General features: G+C 39.2%; 1 protein-coding gene across 7 annotated transcripts in view; it reads left to right on the forward strand.

Annotated features, from left to right (window-relative positions):
* The window catches only part of SH3D19 (SH3 domain containing 19), a 183,487-nt gene extending 163,510 nt beyond the window's left edge, over positions 1-19,977 (forward strand). For 6 of the 7 annotated variants that reach the window (XM_047798028.1, XM_047798029.1, XM_047798032.1 and 3 more), the window contains 10 exons: positions 12-80; positions 245-385; positions 4,354-4,426; positions 5,396-5,526; positions 7,590-7,645; positions 9,327-9,529; positions 9,988-10,040; positions 12,606-12,789; positions 13,196-13,293; positions 18,047-19,977. In XM_047798028.1, coding sequence (XP_047653984.1) covers positions 12-80; positions 245-385; positions 4,354-4,426; positions 5,396-5,526; positions 7,590-7,645; positions 9,327-9,529; positions 9,988-10,040; positions 12,606-12,789; positions 13,196-13,293; positions 18,047-18,163 — 1,125 coding nt within the window. In that variant the 3' untranslated portion in view covers positions 18,164-19,977. The remainder of the gene's footprint in view (positions 1-11; positions 81-244; positions 386-4,353; positions 4,427-5,395; positions 5,527-7,589; positions 7,646-9,326; positions 9,530-9,987; positions 10,041-12,605; positions 12,790-13,195; positions 13,294-18,046) is intronic. The other variant, XM_047798031.1, reaches the window with a different exon arrangement.

Genomic DNA, 19,977 nt, shown 5'->3' on the forward strand with positions numbered 1-19,977 from the left:
TTATGTTTAAGCTGTCTGTGCCTCATGGAATTGCCAATGAAGACATTGTCCCTCAAAACCCCGGAGAACTTTCTTGTAAGGTAAGGTGGAGCTCTTTCTTTACTGGCTAATGTGAAATACCGTTGGCCTCTGTTACTGTTTTACACGTTATTAAATGCTTTAGGCTCCAAAGATTAAAATGTGGAAAAGTAATAATGTTTTATTAAATAATAATTTCTTCAGAGAGTGATATTGTACCTTACAGCGTGGGGACGTACTTGTGATACTGAAGCAGGCGGAAAATAATTACTGGGAGTGCCAAAAGGGAGAAGACTCTGGCAGAGTTCACCTGTCTCAGATGAAGATTATCACCCCACTTGATGAACATCTTAGGAGCAGACCAAACGTGAGGAATTAATATTGTACTGCCCTCATAGCACACATGGCAGCACATTTCATAGAACTATTAATTATATTTCATCCTCAGGCTTTTATTAGCACGTTTATTTTAACCAGAGTAAAAATTACAGTAGCATTTTATTCCGTTTCAAGAATAAATTACCTGTAAGAGGCTGGCCACTGCTGTACCCATCACTTTGATACAGAGTGACTGCCATGTGTTTTGCCTCGTATGGTGCTGGCTTAATGGCAACCAGAACACACAGTCATTAATTTTCAACTGTGAGAGCTGTTTATTTTTGGAATAATGTAAGCATGTTTACCAAAGCGTCAGAGATTAGTTTTCTAGCAGAATGGATAATTAATTTAAAGGGGCCCTATAAATGCTAAGTCTGACATTAAAAAAAAAAAAAAAAAACTTCTCTCTAAGATTTGAGCTTAGTATAAACCACATTCCTTTGATCATAGCTTGTAAAATAATGCAATAAAATCTTCCAACAACCTGAAGTCACAATTTTGGCCCAACAAATGTTTGGAGCCTGGGAGAATACAATGATTATTGAAGGTCATTTGCTCAACAAGAAAAATGCCATTGGACAATTTACAATATACATACACACACACACACATATGTGTATTTTGCTTTTTTAAGGACCACACCCACGGCATATGGAGGTTCCCAGGCTCTGGGTCGAATTGGCACTGCAGCTCCTGGCCTATGCCACAGCCACAGCCATGCCAGATCCGACCTACACCTACACGGTGTCTGCGACCTACATCACAGCTCATTGCAAAGCCAGATCCTTAACCCACTGAGTGAGGCCGTGGATCGAACTGTATTTTCATGGATACTAGCTGGATTCGTTTCCACTGTGCCACATTGGGAACTCCCGTATAGAGGTATATTTTTAAAAGAGCTTCTTAAATTATCCAGTTAAATTTTCACTATCTGTTTAGGTAATATTACAAACATGAAAAGTGAGACCCATCAGTCATTTAAACCAAGTAAAGTATTTGGTTGGACATTCATCCTAGTTTTTATAATCTCATCTATTTCTTTCTTAGGAGGCAGTTTATCATTTGAGGCTTGCTAGGAAGGTAAAAATCTGTATTTTGGGGCAGCAGAAAAGATAGGTGAGAAGCTAGTTGCAGCTGAGATACTGAGAATTCTGGAAGAGCTCTCCTGTTACTCATTTTCTCTGTGTTTTGATGCAGTGCTATCCATCTGTCACAGCGTCCTCCCTCTCAGAACATGCTGATGGGTGACTGTGGGAGTTGTACTGTCAGAAAGCTTTCCTTGATAAAAAATAGAAGCTGGAAAAATTACAAATTGTGCTTTTGTAAAAGCCCACAGTTTGGTGCATTTGAAACGTCACCTTACTCTCGCCTGTGCCATAGACTTGCAGAGAGGTGGCCTCCGATGGGAACAGGAAGTAGAGCCTCTCCTAGACTCTGGGTCATGACTAACATTACTTTTTTTTTTTTTTTTTGCTTTTTAGGGCTGCACTTGCAGCATATGGAGGTTCCTAGGCAAGGGGGTCTAATCGGAGCTTCGGCTGCCAGCCTACGCCAGAGCCACAGCCACAGCAATTCAGGATTCGAGCCGTACCTGTGACCTACACCTCAGCTCATGGCAACACCTGATCCTTAACCCACTGAGCGAGGCCAGGGATCCAACCCATATCCTCATGGATCTTAGTCGGGTTCGTTAACCGCTAAGCCACGAAGGGAACTCCTAACGTTACATTTTTCAGAAAAATAAAACTTACCTATTTGAAAGTCTAATTTTGAGGCAGATATTCCTAAAAATATGTTCTCCTTTCCCCTACCTCAGTCAGCAGAAGACACTGCATGTTACAAGTTGAGGTTGAGCTTTCAGAGAGCACGGAGGTGGGAAATTGTCACCTTGCATGGTTTCCCACGCAGACTCGAGTTTCGGTTTCCCTTGTTATGATTCCATTTATACATAAGTCCAGGATAGGTGAATCTGGGAGATAGAGTAGTGGTCGCCTAGGGCTGGCGTGCGTGGGGTGCCTGCCCGTGGGTGGAAGCCTTCTTGAGAGAGTGATGAAAATGTTGTAAAATAGATTGTAGTGATGGTTGCACAATCCTATGAACCTGCTAAAACTGTGTGTCCTTTAAATGGGTGAATTTTATGGGATGGGAATTATATATCAAAGATGCTTAAAAAGCTAAAGGAGCTAATTAATGCATATGAGGTGTTTAACACCGTGAATAGTGTATAAACAGTGAGGAGTAGCTACTCTGATTATTCATTTGTATTAGCCATTTAGTCATCTTAGAAAGAGCTTTGAAATGTATTAGAGTTTCCCCCTAGATATCCATGCTAATGCTGTGGGCTGAGTGGTCCGAGCCCCGTGGCCAGCCCTGTTTACCTGCACCTCTCACCCTTCATCCTCCAGGCCAAGGCGATGAGTCACGGATATCCATTCACTGAGGGCAGAGAAGGGAAACTAACCAGGAGGCACAGGTTACCCGCCCACCTCTTCTACCCTCTCAGGCTTATGTTTAGATCTCAGCCCATTTGGAGGTTCACATTTGTGTTTGGTGTGGGCTAGGCCTCTGACTTTTTTTCCAGATGGAAAGCCCAACACCATTTAGGGAGCAGTCATTCCTTCTTCCACAGATGCAAATCAGAAAAAAAAAGAAAAGAAAAGAAAAGGAAGCCACCCATACACATGTATAATAAATTGTGTAAAAACTTTTAAAGGCTCCCCCCCCCAGACTTAAAATGTCTGCAGTTCCTTTCCACTGTCCCTGGAATTCCCATCATGCCCATTTATTTCTGGAAAAGCACTGAGCGGCCTCTAGGAAAGTGTGGGTGTTGCTTTAGTAAGGTAATGCACTGAGCTGCTATTAGCTGTTCCTGTATTACCATTCAACCCAACTTGCAAGAAGGCAGCATGCCCCCGTAGGTGTGTTTTGGTTGATTTAGAAGAGCTGCACAAAGGTGCTGCAGGGAAAAAGCGGGGAGAGAGGACCTGGATCCAGTGGGGTCTGTCCAGCTGAGCATCTCAGCTAGGGGAGGCACGATCCTTGAGGGGACATTGGAAGAGGGAAGGGACAAGAAGGGGCACCACAATTTGCCTTCATTTAGTCTGCAACTCTGCCAGTGTTGAAGAATTTTAAGTTGTAATTCCAAATAATATCCTTCAGTCAGATTTGATGGTGATGCTAATGAGGAGACGCCTGTCTATACAAAGAAACTAAGAATAACAACTCCTTGTCAGTAAGAAACAAGTCACTCTTCAAATTTACTTTCTCCTCCGGCCAGTCTAAGCAGTTGGCTAGATGGGTAGAGAATTTTGAATTCTCTTTGCTAATTTACTTAGAATTACTGTTGAATAAACCATTCAGATTAAATAGAAAATCCAGGCCAGGCATGGGAGGTAGCGTTGAATTTCACATTAGAGAAAGCACTCAGTTAAGTGGTAATAAATGAAATGGATATTACTTTCTGTGAATTATACTTTTGTGGAAGTCATTAGCTCTTTTCATGATAAAAGGCAAGGGCATAAATTGCAGAACTTCCTTCTTTTCTCATCTTAATGAAGATACAGCTTTGAAGGCTCTGTTCTTAGGGGTTAGTCCTGATCACAGTTTATGGTAAAAGCGACCCTTGGAAGATTAAGAGGTCAAAACCCACTACTAAAGGGTGAAATAGGTACTGGTTTAAATAAAACAAAAAAGTTAAGTAATTTCCTTTTGTTTTACCCTCTTAGTTTAAAAAATGTTGGGGGATATTACAGTTGAGACATTTCTCCTCTGGCAAGGACACATGCCTTCTCAACTTGCTAATGAGTCCCTTGTGTGGCTCAGCTGTGTGGTTTGCATCTTGTACCCATCATGTAATTGCATCAAGAGGAACCTAATCAGGGGAAAAATGGTCTCAAAGTGAATAATTAGTCCAGGGTCCATCCCTCACACTCCTTCACGGCCCTGTTTCCCCCCCAGGATCCAAGTCAGGCCCAGAAGCCTGTGGACAGTGGTGCCCCTCATGCTGTGGTTCTTCATGATTTTCCTGCAGGTAAGGACATAAATAATAATGTGGTAGGAACTTAGACTCTGGGATCAGGCGTCCTCCCTCGGTTAACCTCTCCAGGACACCCTCCTTCGTTTTCTGTGCCAACAGAGCCCAGCACTGAAGAGGTCACCTTATCTACCCCCACCTTCAGGAAGGCTAGACTGTACCCAGCTGTTCCAGAAAGCTTAGCTGCTTGCCCTGCCCTTGAAACTCCCTGTGACAGAGAGAGGAGGAGAGAGCATTTCCCTTACAAGTGAACAAATAGCAAATTGTCTGCATTTTACCTCTTGCAAAACAGGGGTACCAAATAACAGTTATAATGAAATTAATTCTAATTTAATAAATGAAGTTATTTTCTCCTAAGAATTGTAAAAACATCACACACATACCTCAACTATTTCTTTTGAAATGCAAATATAAATCTTTGTAATCAATTTTTAAATACCTTTTATGTCCAAGGCTACAAGTAAAATAAATTCTTGATTTATTTATAGCCTTTTAAAAAAATCTACTTGGTAGGCTGATTTTTATTTCAGTGTAATTTTATTTTCTAAAAAGCTGTATATAGGACTCCCTTAGTTAAAATTTTGAGATTGAAATGATTTTTAAGCATGGCTTAGAATAATGTGAATGTTATACTATGTCTCTAAAACTCATGGTTAGAATATGTGTTCAGCTGAGGTTTATAGCCACACAGTACAGTGTTTTGTGTGTATGTGTTTTAACCATCTCTTGTCATCAATCCATTGTAAATATATCTAATTTGATCTTAAAAGCAGAAGCTCATAACAGCAATAGCCAGGAAAAAAAAAGAATGTATTTTTAAAGTCAATTTGATTAGTGTAATTTGTTCTCAGAATGAGTAGAACATACTGCCTTGGTGGACAGAACTAAATGCTACTTTGTGCTCTGCTTTAATCAGATCTGCAACCAGGGTAATTCATCATGCATAATTATAATTTTATGTTACAGAGCAAGTTGATGATTTGAACCTCACTTCTGGAGAAATTGTTTATCTTCTGGAAAAAATAGGTACAGATTGGTACAGAGGGAAATGTAGAAACCAGACAGGTGTATTTCCTGCCAACTACGTGAAAGTGATTGTAAGTAGGTTGTGCTTGTTTAAAATGGTCATATATTCAGCGGATTCTATGTAATTTACACTTTGGAAAAAAACTAACCAAAAGTCTTGGGTTCTGGTTCTCTCTCTTCCATGAATTCATTTGGCACTTGGAAAACTAAAAAATAAAGGCTTGTTCAGCTAGATAATGGTTAATTATTTTATATTATGGAGTATTAGAACTTAATGCTTAAATGCCATCTGAAATCCTAAGGTGAAAACTGGTGAATTAACTCTTCTTAGAGGGTTCATAAGCACTTGACGGTGTATGTTAATTCTTTGAAACATTCAGTCACCAATTAGAATTAAATGATAGTAGAAAGTCTGAAGGGATATTATCTGAGGTTATGGAAAACCCTTATTTTCTTTGGAATGCACTTCCTTTTTTGTTTCCTTTATCCATTTATTCCACTTTTTAAAAAATTGGGGAGAATATTGATGTACTTTCAGTGGGGGAGGGAGGTCCATTAAAGGTTTTTCACGTAATTTCAAATCTGACTTGGAAATATTATATTAAAGTGTCAGGATTTTATATACATCATAGCCTACCTTGTGAAAGGAGCCCAGAGTGCTCAGCTTGGGGGGTGCTAAGAAACATGGGGGTGAAACCAGACTGCCTCTCAAATGTGTATAACCAATAGGGAGAGAATGATTCCATCCCTGGCATAACTCATTGATACTGGAAAATATCAATAAAGCTATAGCTTAAATAGTTGAGCATTAACCACTTAAGGCAGGGTGGGGGGAGCAAATGATTTTCCATTACATCAGCAACTTAGAAAACAAATATAACAGAAAACCTGTATTTTTCAAATATAAATGAGTTTGAGTCTCTTGAATTACAAAACACAGGCCTTAAAAATTGTCTGTTTTATACATATGCCCTGATTCTCTGGAGAACTCCAACCCCATTCTCTGAATTAGTATTAAGAATAATGTTATTTTGGAGTTCCCATCCTGGCTCAGCGGTTAACAAACCCGACTAGCATCCACAAGGATGTGAATTCTATCCCTGGCCTTGCTCAGTGGGTTAGGGATCTGGCATTGCCGTGAGCTGCGGTGTAGGTTGCAGACACAGCTTGGATCCTGCATTGCTGAGGCTCTGGCATAGGCCGGCGGCTACAGCTCTGATTGGACCCCTAACCTGGAAACCTCCATATGCAGCAGTGTGTCCCTAAAAAAAAAACGCAAAAAAAAAAAGAAGAAGAATGTTAGTTTTAGCACTCTTCCTCCCTCCTGCCTGGTATAGCAGTGCTTTAAAAATCACAGTAACCACCCTGAAATCAATCACATCGAATTTGCCACATTATTGGTGTAAATGTTATTTCTAAGCCTACGAGCTTAAAAAATTATTTTAAGACTTGGAACGTTTGGAATTCATCAAGAAGGGCGCTGATTTATTTCGTGTAAACCTCAAAGCCTTAAGTAGTTTTTAGACTTAGTGCATTATGGTCACAATATTTTATCACAACCCAGCTCTACTGAGCCTTGTAAAGGACATACTCTATAAAGTGCTTGACTCTTAGTAGATGCTCACTGAGTGCTAATTCCTTTCTTCTTCCCTACTCACACTGAAGGGGGAAAATGTTCCAGTGTTATGAAAATGGGGAGAATTCTCAAGTTTGGTTAAAAGATTTTGTTTTGTGGTCATGAAAGTATTGTGGAATTCTACCAACACTTTGAATAGATATCTACATGGCACCTGATACCTCGTCGCAATCCTAGGTCATCCTCACCGGATTTTCAACATAGAGGGTATGGGATAGAGAACACTCAGTCAGGGGTAGAAAACATTAATGTGTTTATTCCAGCAAATAAGAGAAGGGTTGATTGGCCAGTCAAGGAAGGCTACCTCATATTTATGCATTTTTTTCAAACCCAAATTCTGGATTTTGTACCTTTTTAGCTTCCATGGTATATTTTGTCTGTTTACACTTATCTCAACTGGTTAGCTTCCATCATGAATCTCCTAATTACATAGCCTTAAATTTCTCTTATTAAAATCTGAAATAATATAATTGTTACATTGATTTTTGTTTTTCCTAGATTGATGTTCCAGGAGGAAGTGGGAAAGGGGAATCCAGCTCATCTCATTGCATTAAGTAAGTTTTACTTATGTTCTTGTGTGCAAAATACAAAGGATGTGAGCATTTATATCATAAAGAATTAGCAGTCTTAAACACTTCAGCTGTATGAGTGTTCATATTCTCAGTGTGTCTTTTTAATTATGAGGAAAACCACTTGTTTAAACATCCTGATGCAAGTGCAACACGCTGCTTGAAGCAACTCTCCGTATCACAACAGGGCGTCTAGACAGTTGTCCCGCTGCTTCCCACAGCCTGGCCTCGGCTCCAGCAGAGAGGTTTTGTAATCTAGTGCATTTTGTGTTTGCCTTCTGGTATTTGCCTACCAACAGACTCCTAGAAGGTTCAAATGTTTTTGTTGTAGAAAGTATTTAAACCTAATAGAAATATGAACCCTATAAAAATTACTAGGCATTTTGTGTTGTTTCGGTTTTGAGCAGAACTAGAAGAAAGTAAAGGAAGAGTTAAGTCGAAGGACTAGTCTTCCTTTATGTTTGAAGACCTTTCCGTGAATTTATGTCCCCTTTTATGCATCATTGTAACTCCTTTGTGATTTAAAACATTGCCACAATGCAACTTTATATTCCAGTTAAATGAGCAAATTAATAGAATTCAGTAACTGCTGAAGACTGTAAACCTGTCTTTGAATAGGTCAGACCTAAGAAGATATGCTCCCTGAGGACTTTAGAAAATAAACGCAAAGGTTATCACAAATAAGAAAACTTCGGATGCCACGATAGTTGAATTCTCTTTCAGGTTCTGCTTTCCTCCTATTTTTAAGCAATGTTTACTGTGTCAGTGGGTTGAATTTAAAGTGGGCTTTCATAGTCATTGATCCATTGACCTAACTTGAATCAGACTTTGATCGGAGGCAGTACCAACTTTCTCTCTTCAGGCAGCTGCATCTCCTTCGTCTATTGCTGTTGCAAGTTCCTTTCCAAAGCCTCAAATCAAAGATCTGGTATCCAGTCATGTCTTTTAGGGACATGATTTCATCTCTGTTTTTATCTTATTTTCAGTCAGAATTGCAGATCATTTAAGGATTGTTCTAACTCTCAGAAATGAAGCCTTTTTAAAGGAGGTACAAAAATCATTTCTGAAATAAGTGTTGGGTATAAGATGAAATGTTGTAAGATAATATGTTTTCTTGGAACCTTCTAGTTTTAAAAGCCATTCATCTTACACACAACTTACTTGATTCAATATATGTTGAGCATCTACCCTGCCTAACTGGTGCCCATTGCATTCTGCTGTGGAAGTTTGACATCTTACCCTGAGATTATCAAGGATTAGCACTCCAAATGCAGTGCATGTGCAACTGAGAGGGTTCTATCAGCCTTGGATTACTGTGGCTCAAGGATGCAGAGCCGTGGAAACTGGGGAAGTTCTGTCATGAAGTGATCAACAAATGTGGCCGCGTAAACCAACCACCTAGCTGCTTATCTGGAAGTCTGCACTTGGGAACTTGACTTGAGCCTTTCTGAGGGAATAGGTTCATATCTAAAAAGTAGGGACTATCACTTCAAAATTTAGCTTGTTCTTTTTCATGGAATATTTTAAATTATAGTATAATATAGTATACCATGTTCCATAAAAAACACAGGATGTATATTTACTGAAAGGCTGAGGAAAGGTTTTAAAGCATTTTGAAAGTTAATACTCTCTAGTTTAACCCATAAATATGACCTTCTTTCTTTAGAGGCCCAAGATGTGTTGCTCGATTTGAATATATTGGAGATCAGAAGGATGAATTAAGTTTCTCAGAGGGAGAAATTATTATTCTTAAAGAGTATGTGAATGAAGAGTGGGCGAGAGGAGAACTTGGAGACAGATCTGGGATCTTCCCCCTTAACTTTGTGGAGGTCATTGAGGACCGTCCCACCTCCGGTACAAATGTTTTAAGTGAGTATAAAGAGTATGATTTTTCATTATGTCTTTTGATAGTTCAAATAAACCAAATAATAGGTTAATACTTAAGGTGCATAATAATCCATACTGCCACATTTTTAAGGTAGAAGGAAAAAATGATAAATAGCAATTGTCATTATTGAGATAGTCATTATTGTGGCAGTCTCTCAAAGAGCTGGTTTTGGTATTTTCGGTTTGTATCAGAAATGACAGGCAAAAAGTCATCAGTTTTTAAACAGCAGTGCCCTATAGAGTATAACTCATGTGTATCCTCCTTCGCTTTACAGTAAAGGAAACAAACTCAGAGAGGCCAGTGTCCCACGAAGTTATGTAGCCAGTAGGAGAGACTGGCCTGGAATCGCAGACTCTTCACTGTCCCCCTGCGGTTTTTTTCTCCAGTACTATATAGTCTGTACATCTCAATTTTTGACTGTTTTTTTTTTAAAACACAGGCACAAAGCTACCACCGAAGATCAAAAAAGAAGATTCTGGTGCAAATTCTCAGGTAAGCTGCTTGAATAGATAACTATAGTGAAAGCCAAGTTTCATCTCTGGGAGCACTATTGAAATCATAATTATCAAAAGAAAATGTTATAAATCATTCTTTAGTCCATGTAGCCAATGTTTGAAATAGTTAGGTGATTAAATCTTCATTGCATATAGAGCTCATACATATGAATTAGAAAGACATGCAAACCTTGATTTAAAAAAAGAGAGAGATAATTGGAATATTCATAAAAGAGATACTATAAGTGGGTTTGAACATCAAAGAGAACTATAACTGATATTTTTAAAGCATTTAACCTATAGCAATCAGAGAAATGCCTTTAAGAGACATAAAATAACCTTTAACATTATCTAGTTAACAGAGATTCAGTAAAACTCAACAGTAAACAAGGAATCGTAAGTATGTGACAGTGAAAAGAAAGTGCAGATTATTATTATTTTTATTTCTCAACCTAGGAAAAAGATGAAAAATGAAACAAAGTTTTACTCACAAAGATGGTTATGGTGGTATTATTATAATAGGAAGAAATTGGAAATAACCTAAATGTGACCATTATTGGGAGAATGTCCTGAGGCCATAAAAAACTAGATTTATAAAGTAAAAGTCATGAGAGGAAAACATATAGGGAAATTGAGTATATAGGCATAAAAAACTAGAAGGAAATATAGCTAAGTTGTTAACATTCAGTTGCTCTCACGTGGTAAGATTATAGATGGGTGGGTGTTTTTGCCATTCGTCATATGTTTCTGAACTTGCCAAATGTTTAAAAACATTTGTATTATTTTATAACGAGAGAGAGAAAAATGGATTAAAGTTTTACACTGTCTAACATGACTTTAGAAGTGTTTAGCTCAATAGGAATGAATTGTTTTTTGTGACATACTTAGAAAGAGAGAGCCTGATGCCGTCATTGTCAGAATGTCACTGGTAGGAGTTCCCATCGTGGCTCAGTGGAAACAAATCTGACTAGCATCCATGAGGACACAGGTTCGATCCCTGGCCTCGTTCAGTGGGTTAAGGATCTGGTGTTGCTTCCGCTGTGGTGTAGACCAGCAGCTACAGCTCCAATTGGACCCCTAGCCTGGAAACTTCCATATGCCACAGGTTTGGCCCTAATAAGACAAAAAAAAAAAAAAATGTCACTGGTAATTGGGCTGTGCATCTCTCAATTCTTTCATCTCTGCCCACTGATAAAGTCAAACAGGGAGTTCCTGTCATGGTGTAGCAGAAATGAACCCGACTAGGAACCACGAGGTTTCAGGTTCAATCCCTGGCCTGCTCAGCGGGCTAAGGATCTGGTGTTGCCGTGAGCTGTGGTGTAGGTCAAAGACACGGCTCGGATCTGGCTTTTCTGTGGCTGTGGTGCAGGCTGGTGGCTACAGCTCCGATTAGACCCCTAGCCTGGGAACCTCCATATGCCACAAGTGCGGCCCTAAAAAGCAAAAAAAAAAAAAAAAAAAAAAAGTCAAACAGGAAAGAAAGTGACCACAGTTCTCCAAAAGGAAATATTTACGTTTGCAACTGTATTTCTTGAGAGTGACAAGGACCATTCTTTAAGGTCGGTTACTCGGGCTGGTTAGTTCAGTGCAGGAGCAAGGGGGTATGGTTAGGATTTTTTGTTTGCCTGTTTTTTTTTCATTTTGTTCTTTATGTCCTCAGTTGTTGAGAACTTAAGATGTGCCAGGCACTGTGCTAAGCATTCTACATACATTACCTCATTTGATATCCCCACAGCGACCCTGAATCCGAGGGTCAGCGTAGAGAAGGGTCTTGCCCCATGTCAGCTAGGAAGCGGCAGAGCTGAGTCTGGGCCCAGGCCTGTTTGGCTCCAGGCCTTTGCTCTTAGTGTCATCCTCACCTCCCTGCTGGAGCATCTTGAATGTAGGACTCCCATTCTGATTTGGCAGAGACTCCTCTTCACCGGGCAAAACTTTTTTCAGATGTGTTTGCAGCAAAAGCATTCTTGTAGGAGCAATCCATCAGGCTAGCCACCATATCTCAGTGGTTATTTTGCCAGCCACAGAGCTAACTCTGCTTCGTAAAACTAAAAGTGTGAATTTACGAAGTCCTGTGCCATGGAATCTGATAGCCTCTGATTCAGGTAGAGACCTGGGAATTAGCAGACTGTCCATTCTGATCCTTCCTAATTTAGATTCAGAAGAGCTTCACTGAAAATTACACACTTTACCAGAGTTTTTCATTGTGTTATAAATACTGCACTTAAACATTGCAAGCTGTATCTGCTTTTTTAAACATAACTAATGTCATAGATCATAATTAGAAAAAAAATTCTACTTAAGCATTATATATGCCTTAAAAGCAGAAAAATCACACATTTCATCACATCTGTCATTCAGAAATTATGTTTTAACAAAAAAGTTATTGGAAACTTTCATTTTTGAAACTCCATAGCAACATAAAGTATTAAGTGATTTAAAGAGGTCTTCAGCCTTTTGGCTCTTATGATCCCTTAGCTTTTTTTCCTCCACTTTTTTTAAGCTTTGTAGAAATTAATTTCAAATAAGATCCCACCTTTCTTAGTAAATTTGTGATTTGTAACAGAACAGTCTCTCTGGAGAGTGGTGCGAAGCTCTTCACAGTTTCACAGCAGAGACCAGTGATGACTTATCCTTCAAGAGGGGAGACCGGATCCTGATCCTGGAGCGTGTGGACTCCGACTGGTATAAGGGCAGCCTGCGGGGCAGGGAGGGCATCTTCCCCGCAGTCTTCGTGCGGCCCTGCCCAGGTACGTGGGCAGCAAGGAAGGCATCCAGTCCCTAAGGGGAGCCTGACATCTTTGAAATGACACATTTTCCTTTCCCCTCTAGCCATGCTCAAATTTAAGTTGGTCGTCAAATTTGAAAGTTGATTCATAAAGTTATGCACACTCTCTTTATATAGTTTGTTGAAGTTATGGGGGGAAAGAGAAAAATGCCTTCACTTGATAATGGCTAATTTTGTCTCCTAAATATCTTTTGCATCATTTTTTTTTCCCTGCTAAGAGAACATCCTTCATCTTTTTGCAAGTTAAATAAATTCACAATTCATTGAAAATGTTATGTCCTGAGAATGACAAGGGAAATCTTAAAATGTTTGATGTATGTTTTAGTCCATTGTCTTTCTACCTATTTGAATTTTTGGTGTCTTCACAGCCGAGACAAAAAGTATGGCTGCTTTAGCACTGAAGGGAAGGAAGGCTAAAGCCTTGTATGATTTCCATGGGGAGAATGAAGATGAGCTTTCCTTCAAGGTCAGAATGTGTTTCTTTTTGTAACTGTATTAATAAGCAGCTGTGAATTTTGAAGTGTCTTCCGTTAAAGGGTGGACCATTTGGGTGGAGTATTGATCATTAGCCAAGAATGAATAGGTCTCAGACTTTCATTCTAAAGGATGAGATTAAAGAAAGCTGAAAGGGCAAGTGTAAATTATCAACGAGGTGTTTAGATGCTTAGAACCTTATTGCTATCGACAGCCCAACAATCACCTAACAAATTCCTTATTCCTCAGCCTTATGACATGTGGTCTCAATAATGGTGGAGGTTTCCACTGGTAGCCCTTCGAAGGAATACCCTCCCCATGCCCCTTGCAGCTGCTGTTGTTGTGTCTTTGAAGTCAATGGAGAACTGGGTGGCCACTACAGCTGGCCTCCTCAGCAGTGCCTCATAACACACTGGAATCTTCTCAACAAAGACACTACACTTTAGGGAAATGGTCTCAATAGGTTAAGGTACTTTGTGGAGGGCTTGGGGGGGGGTGTTAAATCTTTTTAAAAATTGAAATATAGTTGATTTACAATGATGTGTTAATTGCCAGTGTACATCAGTAATTCAGATATATATATATAGATATATATAGATATATATATATTCTTATTTATACTTTTTTTTTGTCTTTTTAGGGCCACATCTGCAGCATATGGAAGTTCCCAGGCTAGGGGTTGAATCGAAGCTACAGCTGCCGGCCTACACCACAGCTACAGCACCACCAGATCCGAACCACATCTGTGACCTAGACTACAGCTCACGGCAACACCAGATCCTTAACCCACTGAGCGAGCCCAGGGATTGAACCTGCATCCTCATGGATACTAGTTGGGTTTGTTAACCACTGAGCCACGACAGGAACTCCCCTTTCTTATATATTCTTTTCCATTATAGTTCATCACAGAATATTGAATACAGTTCCCTGTGCTGTACAGTAGGACCTTGTTGCTTATCCATTCTATATATAATAGTTTTCATCTGCTAACCCAAAACTCCCATTCCATCCCTACTTGCCCCACCTTGATAACCTCAAGTGTTCTCTGTGAGTCTTTCTGTTTCATAAAAGTTCATTTGTATCATATTTTAGATTCCACATATAAGTAATATCATAATGGTATTTGTCTTTCTCTTTCTGACTTACTTCACTTAGTATGATAATCTCTAGTTGTATCCATGTCGCTGTGAATGGCACTGTTTCATTCTTTTCATGGCTGAGTAGTATTCCATTGCATATGTGTACCACATCTTCTTCATCCATTCATCAGTCAATGGACATTTAGGTTGTTTCCATGTCTGGCTATTGTGAATAGTGTTGCTATGAACATAGAGGCGCATGTATCTTTTTGAATTGTAGTTTTCTCTGGAGTGGGATTGCTGGATCACATGGTAGTTTTCTATATTTAGTTTTCTGAAGAACTTCCATATTCTTTTCCATATGGCTGTACCAAGTTTATTCCCACCAACAGTGCAGAGATTTTTTTTTAGAGGCCTAAAATCTAATCTTAATTTTATTTCACTGAAGAAGTACTTTTTATTTCTTGTAAAGAAAATGAGTAGTTTCATGATCCTGTTTCCACAATCCACAGTTGGCCCATGGTCAGAAGAAAATATCCAGGATAGTTCTTTAAGACCTAGCCAGAAAAAGGGTGGCTGTAACAAGCCTTTGCTGTGGTGCAGTGGGTTAAAGATCCACTTGTGTCTATAGAGGTGCTGGTTCCATAGCCAGGCTGGTGCAGTAGTTTAAGGATCCAGCATTATCACTGCTGTGGCTCTGGTTACTGCTGTGGCACAGGTTTGATCTCTGGCCTGGGAACTTTCACATGCCATGGGTGCAGCCAAAAAAAAAAAAAGTGTTGTTTCTATTATAAAATATTGTTAGTGAATGATATATATTTCTTGGAGTTTCCATTGTGGTGCAGAGGAAACGAATCTGACTAGGAACCATGAGGTTGTGGGTTCGATCTGTGGCCCTGCTCAGTGGGTTAAGGATCTGGCGTTGCCGTGATCTGTGGTTTAGGTTGCAGACGCACCTCGGATCCTGCGTTGCTGTGGCTGTGTCGTTGGTGAGCAACTGTAGCTCTGATTTGACCCCTAGCCTGGGAACCTCCATATGCCACGAGGGCGGCCCTAAAAAGCAAAAAAAAAAAAAAAAAAGCCAAAAAAAAGATATATGTTTCTTATGCAAAATTATTATTTGTAACCCTATATCAGTTTTGTTTTTAATTTCTTGATCCATAAGCTCCAAATCCATGGAACTGATGCCCTAGTCCTTTTCAGTCTTGAGAGGCAGTGGCAAAAAATTAATTCCTTCTATCTTTACATAAAATGTTACTGCAAGTGAACACTTTGGATTCGGACTTTTTGGATATTATTTTGGCCTTCATTTAGATTATGTCAATATAAGTAACAGAATTTACAGTATCCTCCAGAAAATTGGCTGTCTTTATTTTACAAATGCCTGACTATAAACAAGATAGTTCTAGAGCTTTTTAGTTAAGGGATTCTGCACAACTTTCAATATTGTTGATCATTAATATTTTACTAAATATCCAAAGATTATTAGTAGATAAAACTTCTTTAAATTGTCCTAGCCCTCAGAAAACTGATATGGTATGTATGTATGCATCAGACCTAAGAAAGATAGTTTAGTCAATGCTTATGTTGTAATTTAGGAACTGGAAGGAACTTATTTATAATTAGAAACTTTGAATGCTAGAATTTTTACAGATCTTAGGAGAGTAAAGTAAATTAATGACATTTGATAGTCAGCATTTTTCCCTTTCCATTTTTAATTAAGAAAAGCCTTAAATTTAATCATTTTTCCAAAGGGCAATGTCCTAGGGCTACAGATAAATCCATTTAGCCTGATAAAGCTATTCTTAAAAGTAGCCAGGGTCATCTTGGGCCATTTATAGAATCTTAAACCCAGATTCTAAAAAATGGTTAGAAACCATAAAGAACAAAATAATTTCTAGAGATAATTTCAAAAATTATGTTTTCATCTGTTGAAGAATTATGAGTCACACATAAATAAGACACATATCCCCTTTGACTAACCTGATGAGATATAAAGCAGTATTCTAAATGAGGCTGAAGCTCTTTAAGACAGGAAAGAATATATATGGATTTGATAGCGAGGCCATGGAGTTGGAGAATAAATCAGGTGGTGGAGGAGAATACTCTTAAGTGGCGGAATAAATAGAGAGTACAGAATGCTCAAGATGTTGAGACAAGGCAATTATAGTAAAAACCTTTCTGAGAAAAAGGTCTGCTGTCAAATGTGGTGACCACATAGCCTAATGGTCAGCAGAACAACTCCTGGAATCACACTAGGTTTGAATCCTGTCTCCACCACTAACTAGACATGTGACACCGAACAAGCCATGTAATCTCTCTGAGCTTCAGGGTTTTTTTTTTTTTTCTTTAAAATAAGGAAATCTAGGAGTTCCCATTGTGACTCAGCGGTAATGAACCCAGTAGGGATGTGGGTTTGATCCCTGGCCTCGATCAGTGGGTTAAAGTTCTGGTGTTGCCATGAGCTGTGGTGTAGGTCGAAGATGCGGCTTGGATCCCGAGTTGCTGTGGCTGTGGTATGGGCGAGCAGCTGTGGCTCTGATGCAGCCCCTAGCCAGGGAACTTCTGTATGCCATGAGTGTGTCCCTAAAAAGAAAGAAAGAAAGAGAGGGGGGGAGGAAGGAAGAAAGAAAAGAAAGAGAGAGAAAAAAAAAGGAAGAAAGGAAAAAGAAAGAATGAAAGAAAGAAAATCTATAAAAATATTTCTTTGAAATGGGGGTAACAACAGTACGCACCTCTGGGACTGCAGTGTTATTTAAATGAGTTAACCCCACAAAGTACATGCATGGAGAAGGACAAGGTATACAGTAAGCACCTGGCTCGCTCATCTCCAAGTCTTTGATTAAGCATCACCTTCAGTGGGGCCCTCCTGAGTGATGCCGTAATGAGATGGCAGCCCACACTTTCTGTCCCCCTCTGCCAGCTTGGTTATTCACCTCCCTGCTCTAGAATAAGGTCTTCATACATGGCTGTGTCCACTGTACCCAGAACAGTGTCCAACATATAATGGATGCTCAGTAAATAATCCTTAGATGGGTGGGAGTTCCCATTGTGTTTCAGCAGGTTAAGAACCCAACACAGTGTCTGTGAGGAGGCAGGCTTGATCTCTGGCTTCGCTCAGTGGGTGTAGCAGCCAGCATTGTTGTTAGTTGCAGCATAGGCCGCAGATGCGGTTTGAATCTGGTGTTGCTGTGGCTGTGGTGTAGGCCAGCAGCTGCAGCTCCGATTCGACCCCTAGCCTGGGAACTTCTATATGCTGTGGATGTGGCCCTCAAAAAAAAAAAAAAAAAAGGAGAGAGAGAAAAAAAGAAACTGTTAAATGGGGAAACATTTACATATATGATGGCTGGTATTGTTATTTATCAAAGATAATATTAGATTAGAAGTGGTGAAGTGGGGGGATGAGGTACAAAGGCAACTAGGAAAATAAAAGCAGAGCAAGGATGATAATGCCAAAGGAATGCGCTTTGAGGAAGAGAGGCTTTGGTGAATGGCATCATTACATAGAGATTGTCTTTGTGGTACATCATTTAATCCTCTTGGCAAACCAAGATAAATGAGTGCTATAAAGAGGAGATATATATACATGCCTCTCCTGGGAGGCTGCTTTCTGTGTTTATACTCAACAGAAACAAATAATTATTTCCAATTCCTGTCTTCTTGCAGGCTGGAGACATAATAACAGAGCTGGAATCTGTAGATGATGACTGGATGAGTGGAGAACTGATGGGAAAATCTGGAATATTTCCCAAAACCTACGTTCAGTTTTTACAAGTCAGCTAAAGGTGAAGCTTGACTGTGTTCCTTGGCACAGGAACTCACTTGAACTATCACTTTGACTATCAGATATGTTTTTGCACTATTTTTTTAAACTAAAAGAAATATCTATGCTGTAGGTGGTATATTAGAATTTTCTGGAAGCAGAAAACACCTAGATTTTGTCGTTAGCTCTCAGTCACAGTAGAAACGTGCACATGGAAACCCATGAGCAAGTATTCTACCAAGGAGAACATCAAGCAGAATTAGCAAGGCAGGCAGACCCTTCCCCCAGGGAGAGGGTCTTCTGAGCGGGCAGCATGGGGACACACAAGCAAAAGTTGCACTTAGACATCTGTGTTCATCAGCACAAGTCAATTAACTGTGCTTCTTCATTTTTAACTTTCAAAAGAGGATGTATGTTATTCTACATGCTGTAACCATCAGGCCATTGTTGGTCATCTAAATTCCATTTTTGATATTGCAATTAATTCTAACAGCTTGAGCACATTATTCTTATTACCAGGGCAAAACTTTGCTTCAGGAGGGGGGCTTCACTGACTAGTGGGGGCTCTTGTGAGCATGTGGTGAATCAGCTCATGGTTCTTGTGTTACCAAGTGTTTCCCCTTTGTCCTAGTATTTCAAGGGGGTTTAAAAATGGGATAAATCTTAGTCAAAAGAACCAAAACCATCCTGAAATGCCTTGCTAATACAACTAATCCTTCCACATACCTGCAGTACTTATTTCTTTCCTCCATGTACACTTTATGTTAACAGGGTTATTATAAAGCACATCTTCTAAATCTACAATCATTCTTTTGACAATTACTGGTACCCAAAGAAAATTCATTTTCTTTGAGTTACCCCAGTAATATATAAAAGCTGTGTCTTGTTAGAGTGGTACATTATTAATCGCATATATCTCAGAATTCACAGCAACTTGTTAAGATGGAAAACAATGCTCAACCTCCACAGCTGATTCTTTCCGATATAATCAGAGTGAAAAATAATTTGAGAATCTGAAGGCTGATATTTTTGGGTTTTTTTTTTTCCCTCAGCTCATCCCTGCAGTTATTTGAGTAAATAAAAAAACCACTTTTCTGCTATCCATTGTTATGCATTCCATGCTTAAGATAAAAGTGGTTCTTATGAGACTGAATCAATTACAGTTTAGGGGCTTAAAAGCCAAATAGGTCGAAGACAATCTTCCAAACAGATCAATGGAATAGAATTTCATTGGAAATGTGAAACACTTTCCCAACAATGTTCATGACTTTCTTCTGTTTTTGAGAAGAGTTTGATATGCTGGGCCACTTTTTAGCTTTTGTTGTTTTTTCCATTGTCTGAAAAATTAGGCAGCAAGTGGAGAAGTCATTATGTGAAGACCACATGGAGTTCTGTAAGGAAAGAGATGTTTACTTTGTCTTTGATTAAACTTCATTTCCCGGTCTACTGTAACAATTGATTTTGGAGTATGCGAGCTGTTTTTTTCCTACGTGTTTTGGGTAAAGAAGACAGTATAACAAAAATGCTTGTCAAAATTTCACTCAAGAGTAATTTCATGAGAAATGGATGGCTTAACGCATTATCCCAACTAAATTCCTATTTGCAGCAGGCTTGTACGACAGCAGGAAGGTGGGAAGCGGGGGTAGTGTCTGAGATAGGGTGTGAGGTATATTTCTTTGCCTGTGTATTTTAACATCTTATATCTAAGATCATGAAAACCTAGCTTTATTGGAGGAAAGTATTCCTCTTAAATTTTGGCCTCTGTCAGCAGAATGATAAGTGCAATAGTTGTAAATCTACTTGACACTATAATAAACTGAACTGAACTTTTCAA

The sequence above is a fragment of the Phacochoerus africanus genome, chromosome 10 (assembly GCF_016906955.1).
Source record: "Phacochoerus africanus isolate WHEZ1 chromosome 10, ROS_Pafr_v1, whole genome shotgun sequence".
NCBI lineage: Eukaryota > Metazoa > Chordata > Mammalia > Artiodactyla > Suidae > Phacochoerus > Phacochoerus africanus.